Source organism: Ursus americanus, chromosome 34 (genome assembly GCF_024610735.1).
Source record: "Ursus americanus isolate L20-20 chromosome 34, mUrsAme1.1.p, whole genome shotgun sequence".
Lineage (NCBI taxonomy): Eukaryota > Metazoa > Chordata > Mammalia > Carnivora > Ursidae > Ursus > Ursus americanus.
Genome location: NC_142160.1, coordinates 15,529,616 through 15,541,977, shown reverse-complemented (window position 1 = coordinate 15,541,977; position 12,362 = coordinate 15,529,616). Strand labels below are relative to the sequence as shown.

Here is a 12,362-nt window from a genome sequence, read left to right as displayed (position 1 = left end):
CACATATAACTGACAGAATGCAGATGCAAATATCAAAATGAAGATGCCTTTATGTCTGAAGGAAGATGGGCAAGGCGTATATGGAAAGAAGTTAGGTGTGAGGGCATCTTACCTTGGCTACTGGTACTACCACTAAAGCACTCTGAAAATACTTGCCTAATCACTAGAAGGGAAATATAATCAATTAGTGGCAGGGGAAGTACCACCTCTCATTCTTGAGTCCTTACTAGACATAGATAATCAACGATAACTTCAGGGCTTTTGAAATCATCGATCCACAAACAAGGCATTACGTGTCCACAGGAGATTAAACCTAGTCAGCTACCTGGGTATTAATATAACTTATTTGCTATAAAGTACCCTTGATAATCAAGGTTCAGATGAAAGGTCCTCTACATAACATAGTCAAGAAGAACTGTTTCCCCTTAGAAAGAATCATCTTTTGCTTCTGCTGGAGCCTCGTAGCCTCATTCCCAACCACTACTCCCATCCCTGAGCATTTCTCCTCATCATTAGTTTGACACAAGATATGTTTAGGACATATTTTTGAAGATGTCTCTGGTGGCCTTGGGATTGTCTCTGGACCTAAAATTAAGATGGATCATTATCCTGAATCCCCGGGATCCTAAGACATCGCTTTGACTTGCAAGTTTATGCCCTGCAGTAAATTCCTTCACCCTTGAGAGTAGATTGGGGCTTTGTCCAATAAATAACCCTTCCCCCCCAACACATTTCTTTTACGCCATGCGATTCAGACAATCTCCTAGATCTTGAGAACATTGGACCATATGCCTATTTCTTGCCCATGACTTTGTTCACCTGCACGGACTCCCAAGACCTGCTCTTCCAAAAGAGACACTTCCTTTTATTGTAGGAAGAAGTAACAAAGACAACCAATGGATTATTCTTTTCGCATAATTATTAATATATACTGTCAATTCATATACTGTCAATTCATATGTAGCCTCAATATGGTGAAAATGAAGTGTAAGATCATCAGCTCAAGTTCCCATACAATTTCACTAAATAAATCCTTAACACCACTAACTTCCCACCCTCCATCTTCTTCACTTTAGTTATGTGAAAGTACACAGTCCAATAAATCTACCCGAGGAGTAATCTACACAGTTAGCAAGTCTAGAAAAACAAATAAACAAAATGTCAGTTAGTTAATAGAAAAGTTCTGGAAACTTATATCTCTGCAACTTTAGAAGCTACCTATGAACTGAAGGGCTCAAGGTCAGATTCTATTTTTTTTTTTTTTTGGTTAAGTTTGTCTCCTAGGTATACTTATATGCAAGGCAAAATTAGGTGGGTTGGGAAGTAGAAAAAAGGTAAACAAAAATTTATGATGTAAGCATTTTGAGAATGCAAGCTAAGAAGAAAGCAGTTTATATGTTTAGATATCAAGACTTACGGAGAACTGCTTTCATCCAAATGAGTAAAAGGCTCACAGTAGTTTAATCACTCATAAAATCCCTTTATACTAAGAGATGGTACATGCCAGTTATCCATATTTCTTTAAAATCTCAAAGCTTTCTTTCCTTCCTTCCTTCCTTCCTTCCTTCCTTCCTTCCTTCCATCCATCCATCCATCCATCCATCCATCCATCCATCCTAGCTTGAACTTCATTAGAAGGAGTGTGACCAGAGGTAGACAATCCACAATGATTCACATAAAGAGAGAAGAAGCAGGGGACCTGTGTCTCAGGCTCTAGGTAAAAGAAAATTCCATGGTTCATTCAACAAACATTTAGGTGCCTGCTTTTAACCAGACCCTGAGGATACAGTGGGAACAAGACAGAAATGCCCACCAGGACTCAGGGTTGCTCACAACCTGATACAGGAGTGCTGTAGCCACTGTTGGTGGGGAAGTAATGAGTTGAGATGAGTGCTTAAAAATGGAAGCAACACTCGATGAAATTCTTTGTGTGAGTTATTTGTCCTCTTTCATTGATCTAAGAAATTCAGTTGGGGACCCACCTCACCCATGTGGGCATATTATGAGAAGGACACCATCCACACAGCCTTTGTAAGATTTGGACTTCTGTTACAGCCTTTGCAATTTTCATGATGCTTCACAGAAGTCCATGCCCAACAGCAGGACTTCTGGGCTTCCTGCAGAAGTGTATTCTGTTCCTTAACATCTCCACACACCAAGCAACTTGTGCACCTGTCAGACTTAACCAGTGACTAAACGGTCCCGGTTTGCCTGAAACTTTCCCTGGTTTTGGCTCTGGAAATCTCACATCCTAGGAAACTGCTCATGCACACGCAAACCTAGATAAGTATCAACTAGGTCTGCGCGGCTCCCACCAAACCTTGTTAGCACAGGTTGCTCCGTGAGCTACAGTAAAGTCTGTCCTTTCTTCCGATTTCAGAGGCAATACAATGTTTTCATATGTTCTTACTTTTCCTTTTCATGCACTACCAGCACATGGTTTTCTTTTCTTTGTATCCCCAATTCCCTTTGTCTAGAATCCTTCCAGTGGCTTAAATAGACTCCAGCAAAGCATCCATGTGAAAGCCCTTAAGCAAGAAATAGGAAAGCAGTGTCTTACCATCTCTCGACATTCCTAGGGCAAGACACTTCTGCAGTCGGCAGTGTTGGCAACGGTTTCTGTTGGTTCTGTCGATTAAACAGTTTCTCTGCCTTGGGCAGGAATAAGAGGCATTGTTTTGCTGGCTCCTCCTGAAGAATCCCTAGAAGCAAAAAGAGAATGGGAGGGAGATCGATTTATAAGAAGGAAAATGGAGACAACGAACATACACCGTTGCTACATTTTCTACAGTGAATGGAACTGAGTTTAATTAAAAAAATTTTTTGGGGGGGACACTTTTCCTTAGATAGCTTATAGATGTTTCTACTGGGGAAAATATGTTGTATCTACAGAGAGATGAAGGTGTCTTTCATTCATTCAGTAAATGTTTACTAAAGACATTTGTGACCTGTGTTGTTCTATGCAAAAAAAATGGAACAGAGTTCCTGCCCTCAAAGAGCAGTGGGGAAGGAGTGGCAAAGGACAGTGTCACTGCCAAGCCAAATATGACAAAAAGTGATAGGGACAATGAAACAACAATTGCTGGAGAGGATGTGGAGAAAGGGGATCCCTCTTACACTGTTGGTGGGAATGCAAGTTGGTACAGCCACTTTGGAAAACAGTGTGGAGGTCCCTTAAAAAGTTAAAAATTGAGCTACCCTATGATCCAGCAATTGCACTATTGGGTATTTACCCCAAAGATACAGACATAGTGAAGAGAAGGGCCATATGCACCCCAATGTTCATAGCAGCATTGTCCACAATAGCCAAACTGTGGAAGGAGCCGAGATGCCCTTCAACAGATGAATGGATAAAGAAGATGTGGTCCATATATACAATGGAATATTACTCAGCCATCAGAAAGGATGATTACCCAACATTTGCAGCAACATGGACAGGACTAGAGGAGATTATGCTAAGTGAAATAAGGCAAGCAGAGAAAGACAATTATCATATGGTTTCACTCATTTGTGGAACGTAAGGAGAAGGAAGGGCCAAATGAAGGGGGGGGAGGCAGAAGGGGAGATGAACCACGAGAGACTATGGACTCTGGGAAACAAACCGAGGGCTTCAGAGGGGAGGGGGGTGGGGGATGGGCTAGCCCGGTGATGGATATTAAGGAGGGCACGTATTGCATGGAGCATTGGGTGTTATACCCAAACAATGAATCATGGAACACTACATCAAAAAGCTAATGATGTACTGTATGGTGACTAACATATCATAATAATTTAAAAAAATAACCTTATGGCAAGTACTGTGGGGGTGAGGAACTTGTGGTGTTGGTCATAATAGCTGTACTGAGAAGGGCGGGCACAGTATGTACCATGATCTTCCTATAGTTTCTAAGATGCATTTTTACTCATTTGAAAAATTTTAAATTTGGCCAGAATGCATCTGGAAGGTTGTTTTTTAAACCAACGATGTGCTTTATAATGAATCTCATCTGTAACAAAGGAAATATGGTATATAAACTATTCAATAAAAATAAACAATAAACAAAAGGTGAACTCAGCCTGGCCTCAGGCTGTGGAGATGTAGGAGGTTTCCATACAAGGAAGTTTGGATCATTCTGGTACAAACTTAACTGCTGTGGACCATACACTACCCTCCTAAATAAGTCTATAGCTGAGTTAATCATTTAAAAATTTCCCAGGATACCACCTACTTTAGTTATCTTATAGAAAATCCTACAGGGGAGAATCTGGATTTCCTCAATTATCAACAGGAGGCTAGAGTGGGGCTGGCAGCTAGGGAGGGACCCATTTTGGCCACAAAATTTAAGAATAGCCAAAAAAAACCTTGTTAATCAGCATGAGTAATATTTTAACACAATCTATTAAGAATCAACATTAATGTAAAACACCCTGAAAAATTTAGAGGGGATCAAGATTATCAGTTTTCCTTTCGTTTTGGGCTCTCGTGGGGCATGGTCTGGCACGTGAGAGAGCTTGGCCACTCTCGGGAAGAACTTCAGAAATGGATGTGCAGCCTGGTATCTTTTTAGAGAGGAAAATTGCCAACCGGTTTTGTGTTGTAAGCCCCAAGCCATTCAAAACAAGGACTAGTTTGGTGCCCACAGATCCACGTGTATGACTTACATGATGGACCAGTGGTGGCAGAATGAGACAGCCAACCGTCCAGTTCGAATGAATTCCCGGAGCCCTTAAAAACAGAGCTCACACCCCAGCCCCCAGGGATTGAAATGATGTACTCCCTACACAAATGGTTCCCGACGTATAGTGGTGCAATTTATGATTTTTTGACTTTACAGATGGTGCGAAAGCAGTACGCGTTCAGTAGAAACCATACTTTGAATTTTGAATTTGGATCTTTTCCCAGGCTAGTGAGAGGCCGTATGGTGCTCTCCTGTGATGCTGGGCAGGGCTGCGGCCCCAGCTCCCAGTCAGCCTGGCGATCCCGGGGGTCAACAACCCCGTACGCTCACAGCCATTCTGGTTTTCACTTTCAGTGCAGTAGTCAATAAATTACATGAGATGTTCAACACGTTTATTATAAAATGGGCTTTGTGTTAGATGATTTTGCCCAACCAAAAGCTAATGTAAGTGTTCCGAGCACATTTAAGGTGGGCGAGGCTCAGCCACGATGTTTGGTAGGTTAAGTGTATTAAATGCGTTTTTGACTTAAGAGATTTTCAACTCACCCTGAGTTTGTAGGGACGTAACCCCATGCAGGTCAAGGGAGATCTGTACCATCAAAGCCGTCAGAAGCCATTACTTCGGCCCATCAGTCTTGATAAAAGAGGACTTGGAATTTACATTTTGAGGAAGAATTGGTGGTTTTTATCTTTGGATACTCTGGTGCCACTTAGCAAAAGAGCTGACAGAGAAGACTTTTGAAGTCACAGCTACAGTCCTAATTTAAGGCCAATTTGACATTAATTAGGAGGCATTTCTTGCTTATCTGTTGCTCATTATTGCAAATGAGGTCTTTGGCATGAAAAAGAGATTCTGTTTCAAATTTTATTGAATGAGGAGGAATTTGAATAAGTACACACGCTGAATTGATGTTATTTGAAATGGGTTGTTTATGTTGACTCAAGAACAGTATTATGAAAATTCAGAGGTTGATACGAACGCGCCGATTCTGAGATCTTATTCTGAACAGAGTTTCTTGAGTTTTCTATTTGGAGAAAAATGCAGCATATTTACACATGTGGCTTTTCCCAGCAAATAAAAAAAAATAGTAGTCTCGCGCACAATGTCATTTTGGCTACAACTTCAGAGTATGGTTCCGAATAGCAGTGTAATTTCTAGGATTGTGTCTTCTTCCCTTAAATGGAAGAGAAGACAGGAACCTACACACTTGTTTCTGGCTATTGACCTGTTGGAATATATTTGTTCCATAGTTAAATCTTCTGGAAATGACTGTTTAAAATGTTTTGCTTTTTAACATGGACCTACGCTCACATTTTGAAATCAGGCATTTTCCTAAGAGAGCTCATACAACGAAACACAAAACATCTACACTTTGACACTGGTCTAAAAATATGTATTGGGTGGATACTTTGTAAACTAGACCAGGGGCCTTAAAATTGCATGATAAACCAACACAGTGGCGGAAATGCTTTCCCTGGAGGGTACAGATTCTAAAATTATTAGCATTTATGAAGAAAACTGCTTGTCTACCTCCCAGAGGTAGTAATAACCTACTCTAAGGAGAATAAAAAATTGCTGGTTTGTAATTTTGCTTTATTGTTTCTTCTAATGAGTTGGAAACAACTGCATTAAGGTGGATAACATGCAATTCTCAATTGTAGGTCAGCAGAGGAACAGAATGCAAAGCATGTCTCATGATGTTTAAATATGGATTATCACTAATCACCTTCAAAGCAGGTCAGGATGTCGATGGGTTAGTTACATTCATGCTCTTCTCCCCTCTCTGCAGCCTTTTCCCACTTTATTTTCATTTATTTCTCTTTCTTTTCTTCACTCCCATTTCAATTCCAGGAATCATACTTTTTGGAGCCTACTACGAAGACATTGCCAGTCTTTCCCATAGCACTACTATTTGACGGTTATGGTATGTTTTATTTCACGTGTATTTGAGTCTGTTAGGACTAAGGTTAGTTCTTAGAATCTGTGATTGTGCTACATCTCCTTCAGACTACTGATTTTTAAAAAAAATTTTTTTTTAAAAAATTTTTAAGTAATCTCTCTACCCAACATGGGGCTTGAACTCAAAACCCTGAGATTCAAGAGTCATGTGCTCTATCGACTGAGCCAGCCAGGGGCCCCCAGTCTACTGATCTTAAATTAATGATTCGCTCTGCTTCCATCGTTGATCAAAAATATGATTGCTTTTGCCAATAACTTTGCCAACATATCACTTTTCTCTCGCAGAGCGTAGCTGCATTTTGTTTGTTCTGGTGACGCTCTGCTCTTTGAAATTAGGTGTGGAATTGTTTTTTATTTCCTTCGTGGTATTTAGTCTCGCACTCATTTTTTTTTTTCCTTCTAAGGAAGAATTTTAAAAACTTACTGTGAACTTTCAAATTTTTCTTGTTTCAGATTAGGTCTATGTTAACTGCTATTTTCAACTTCGTATGTTAAGAGCAACTTGCTCATAGGAATTCGTTTGTCTTTGGAAGGGTTGGTTGAATCTCCCCTTGGAGAGGAACACTGGATTGAGAATGAAATATCCTATGTTTTTGGCCATACTTTTTCACTAACTAGATCGGTGACATTGGCCAAATGACATGATCTTGTTTATACCTCAGTATCTTACTGAAAAATGAGGAGGTGGGGGCAGATAATTTTTAATTAATTTAGAGATTATCCGGTATACTTCTGACATTCCATGCTTCTACTTTTATTTTTCTGGAATGTGAGAATAAAGGACGGCCATATGCATATTGCAACGGTTACCTCTGACTTCTTTCTCAAGCAGATAAATAAATCTAGGCCATGGGCTTGCCATCTTTAACCTTTAGTTGTTTCACCTAGTAACCAATGCCCTTGAGTTTACTGAAGACAATACTGTTAAAACAACAGGAAGCTGTATTTCTATCTCTGTAAATGTGACTAATTCAAGCTTTTAAATAACAATCCATTTTTAAGTAGCTGCTGACCAGGTAGGCGATCATGAAAAAGCTGAAAGGCCAAAGAACAGAAAACCAACCCACCCACACACCAAGCAGAAATTCCTGCGTGTCAGCAGCAGGCACAAGCATCCTTCAGCGGGCGCTCGTTACAAAGATGTCAGCACGTGCACGGCGAGGTACACGGATGCCCGAGGCAAGCACGACGCTGTCGGCAGTGCTGTGTTAGAGTCCCCTACCTTGCAGCCTTCACACGTGATCACCCCGTAGTGGATCCCGGAGGACTTATCGCCACAAATTTTGCATGGTATCACTTCAATTTGTGCTGAAAGAGGAAAAGAGAGATTTTGAGCTTCTTCCTTTTGCTCTCCCGTCCCCCTCCCCACCTCTCCCCAGGATGACCTTAGTGTTTGAGACCCTGGGGAGGGGGGGTCGCCGGCCACTATTTGAATGGCTTCTTGACGTTTCTTCTGAGTGAAAGGGCAGCCATCTGCCACTGTTTGCTTTGTTTTTCTTTTTTTTCTCCTTTTAAAGTATTTGCTGTTTTTTGTTTTTAAGACTTTATTCATGTATTCATCAGAGTGAGAGAGAGAAAGCATGAGCGAGCAGGGGGAGGGGCAGAGGGAGAAGCAGTCTCCCTGCTGAGCGAGGAGCCAGACATGGGACTCGATCCCAAGACCCTGAGATCATGACCTGAGCCAAAGGCAGGCGCTTCACCGACTGAGCCATCCAGGCGTCCCACTTGCTTTGTTTTTCTAAACTAAAAAATATAACCAGGGACCCAGTAGTTTTCTAAACTCTTAGTTCACTGCTTTCTCCTTTTTAAACTTGATCTGGTTATTAAGTTGACTCAAAAATCCCTTGAACCTGTGGCTTTGGTTTTCTTATTTTGCACTTCAAACATTAGGTCACTGAGAGCTATCCCATTGCCTTATTTCAACAGTATTTTAAATAAGTAAATAAAGCAAAACTGGAAGGGGTGGCGGCAGCTTTATACACGACGTGGCTGGATGTGTACTTGTCCAAATGTCAACGGTGCCCATATTTATTGAGCATGACCATAAAAATGATAAAAGTTGTTGACACAAGATATGATATATTAATGACACAAGAAATTTCACTAATACAATGAAATTAATACATGGGGAAATCAGGGGAAAATGATAAAACAGGTAGCTACTATGACTTCAATACAAACAAAGTAATTTTGTGGAGATGAAGACATGTGGGCTGATTTTGAAGATTGTGCATGATGAGGTTAGGCTGACACGAAGGGCAAAGGGCATTTCTGCCAGGAGACGGCACTAGAAGAGGTCTGGAATGACAGTGGCTCATGATCGTTGGGACAGACAACTCGGCTCTACTGGAGACGTGGGCCACACAGTTGGGTAGAGGGACTGGTAGGAGATTATGGAGCTCCTGGGAGTTAGGCAGAGGAATTTTCACCTGATACCGCTGGCATTAAGGATTCAAGGAAGGGAAGAGGGTGAAGACACGATGGAAGAGGTGGTTTGGGCCCCTTAGAAAGGTGGTTCAGCCAGCTAACCAAAAATAACCAGAAGACCAATTAAAAGGCTATTCCAAACCTGGTGTTAGGAGACGAAAGCATGGATTCCATCAGTGGCAGGAGAAATGGAGAAGAAGAAGCAAACAGAAAGATAGTTCAATCGGGATCAAGGAAAGAATGGACACAGAGGTGGAAATTGATGGAGAATCAAAGGTGACTTCTAGCTTCACCCTTGAGGGTCAGGTTCAATAGCAGTTGGGCACAAATGGGGTTGTTGGTAAGGCAACTACTTTGTGGAATATGGTGGGGCATGGGATTTTCAACTCGCCTGTGTGCACAGGTAGGCACCTGTAGATAGAACCTCTTAGAAAGATGATTTTAAGTCATCGGCATCGAGGTTATGGATGAATCCATGAGATAAACTTTATTTAGAATGTAGTAATTCCTATGTCTCTGGTAGTATTCTAAGTGTTGTTAAAATTGTACACACCAGGAAGAGCTGCTATTCCCGTTCCCAATTTAAAATAATTATGCAAAATATGCCTCAAAATGCTTTGTACATCAATCTGCCATTTGGATGCTTTTCTACAGTTTCTCACCCTGGAATATACAAAACAGATAAATGTAAGACATAACCCTCTTTTTCTTATTGTTTTACATTTTTAAAAAAAGATAATACTTAGCTTTAGGAGAGCATATTCAATTTTTTTGAAATCAAGTATTTCACAGTAAGTTCAAGTCATCTTTATAAGCAAAAAATTCAGCGTTATGGCCCTATTTTTTGTATGAGAAAACCGAGGATCCAAGTGGTTAATGACGCCCTTGAGTTGATTTGGGAGACGGCAAATAGAAATTAGCCAATTTTCCCTATACTTTGTCCAGTAACCCTTTCTCTGCCTACCGCAGGGATACGATATGAATACAATTTTGAACACCTATATTATTCCAATAGTACCAGCTAAAGAGATAATGATAAAAACATCAGGAGATGAGACAAAGTCAACTATAATGGTTAGTAGCCTAACTATTTATACTGGTTCTGTTTCTTCAGCTTTCAGATGAGAAGAGCTGGTATTTGTTTTCAAGGTTTCGTGATATGGGAAAAAATGTGAGATTTGATGTAATTCTATTCTGTTTTCCTGTTCCTAATCTGTTAATGATTGGGTCCATGGCCAAGATCAAATTCTTATTTTGTTCTTTGGTTTATAAGTTTAGCTGACAAATGTCATGGATTTGTGAGGATTAAATGAGATATTTTATGTAGAAGAGCCTTACAAATAGTAAATAGCTACAAAATGTCAGTCCTTGTCAGCATCAGAATTACTGTTAGCTGGTATTTCTAATGCTTTTGGACAAGAATTATGACAGACCATGTTACTATTCCTTTATTAAAAATCTTATTTAAAAAACTCAAATGAATGACAGTATACATTATTTGTACTTTTTTTTTTCTAGTGATAACCTTTCAAACAGTGGATTCTTTATAATGATTACAAAATTGACTAAAAATACCAGGTATCCACTGTACAGTTGTTAGGCTTATATGATATTAAGTCAGAGGCACTCTTTGCATAAATTACTCCCCAGGGAGTAACTTACACGTGGGGAGAATCTGCTTCAATAAGTTCTTAATTATAAAATGATCTAACTCTAAAGGAAATGAAAATAGAGGTAATTTGCCCCCTGGGGTGTGAGAAGATGTTTTTGAAAGCCACAAAGGTTATCTTATACAACTTGGAAAATATACATGGGATAAGGAATGATTTGATAGAGCATCTGCATATTTATACATATTTATTATCCCAGCTCAACATGTAATCTTGAAGAACCATAAACATTTTAACAGTATTTTTAAAGAGAAAGATGTCACTTCAAAGGGTATATGTGTGTTGCTATGCATGGGAAGGGATTATCAATTTGGGAAACCTATGACTGTTTTTACCTATTACGGCAGAACAGGTCATCTGTGGTTTATTATAGGTGAAGATAAATTTAAATAATTTCAAGGACGAATCCTTTTCCTTTGCGCTCGTTTAAAATAAACTCTTTCTGAGCTAAAACATCATAACTCAGGCTAGGTCTTTCATAAAGCACGTCTTCAAGGCAGAGTATTTCAGACACCGATTAGGACAACGCACGACATCATTGCTCCAATGGACGCTTCTAAACGTCTTGCCATTACTCCAGCCATCGTCTCACAGGCCGTTATCCTGCAGTGAATGCAGATTTGGTGACATGCTATTTATCATGGTTTCAAGCTGAACATCTAGGGAGTATTTGGTGGCTTGGACCACACCAGCTGTGACAGTGAAGGCGCTCTAAGGACACCGAGGGGGGAATTCAACTTTCCTACTTTAGTGTGACTCCTGGATTCATTCAATGACAGTGTTCTCTGAGAGACAAACGCAGAGGAGCCGAAATGCCCTGAGAGACAGCTTGAGATGTGCTCATTTCGCAGTTTCTCCATTTCTTATATTTTCTGCTCACTTCCATTTTTCTATTGGTAATCCTCTGTGGAGACTACAGTTAAAATTTTATTTACCAATTAGATCTTTTTGTTTAAAAAACCGATCCTATATAGTATTTTGGAAATGATATTCATGCAATATCAAAGAAAATCATGAAAGATTTAAAATAATTTGATGTTTTACTTTATATAAGATCATGCTATGAAGTACAATTAATTTAATACCCCATGATTTGGCAGGCAGGTCCTATTCAATAATTATTAACTAGTCATGGTTTGTCTCTTCTTTGAAGGTGGCAGCTCTCCCCCTGCCCCCCCGCCCAGGACCTCCTGAAGGTTCTCCCTTGCTCAGAGCCCCTTACTACAACATCGCACAAAGCCATCCTGTGTTCAATGCTTCCTGATGATCAAAATGTCATGTCTTTTGTTCTGCTCCCTCCGACCCCCTGCTGCTGAAGGCAGGTATTAAGTTCGATGAACTAATCCAGGCGAACGCATTCACTAGAAAATGCATCCCACTTTGATGCATCAAAATACCTTAATTCTTAAAAGAATCCATCAGAAATGGTAGTAATAGTGGACTGTTCAGGCACATTCTCACTGAAGGAAACATTTTACTGCATATGTTCTTGTGGCTCTCAATTCCCCATTCCATCTCCTACGACTCAACCTGGCCATTTTTATAGTCTGGGCATTTTAAGTCCCTGGAGGAAAGGGTCCAGGTAATACTTTTTTTTATTATTTAATTTTCATGCTTTTAAAAGATTTTATATATTTATTTGAGAGA

At 40.0% G+C, this 12,362-nt stretch overlaps 1 protein-coding gene across 1 annotated transcript in view; it reads right to left on the bottom strand.

The window, feature by feature from the left end:
- RORB (RAR related orphan receptor B) overlaps nucleotides 1-12,362 on the bottom strand; it is a 188,968-nt gene that overhangs the window by 51,080 nt on the left and 125,526 nt on the right. The window contains exons 2-3 of the mRNA XM_087858946.1: nucleotides 7,841-7,926; nucleotides 2,561-2,702 (exon numbers count right to left, since the gene is read on the bottom strand). Coding sequence (XP_087715072.1) covers nucleotides 2,561-2,702; nucleotides 7,841-7,926 — 228 coding nt within the window. The remainder of the gene's footprint in view (nucleotides 1-2,560; nucleotides 2,703-7,840; nucleotides 7,927-12,362) is intronic.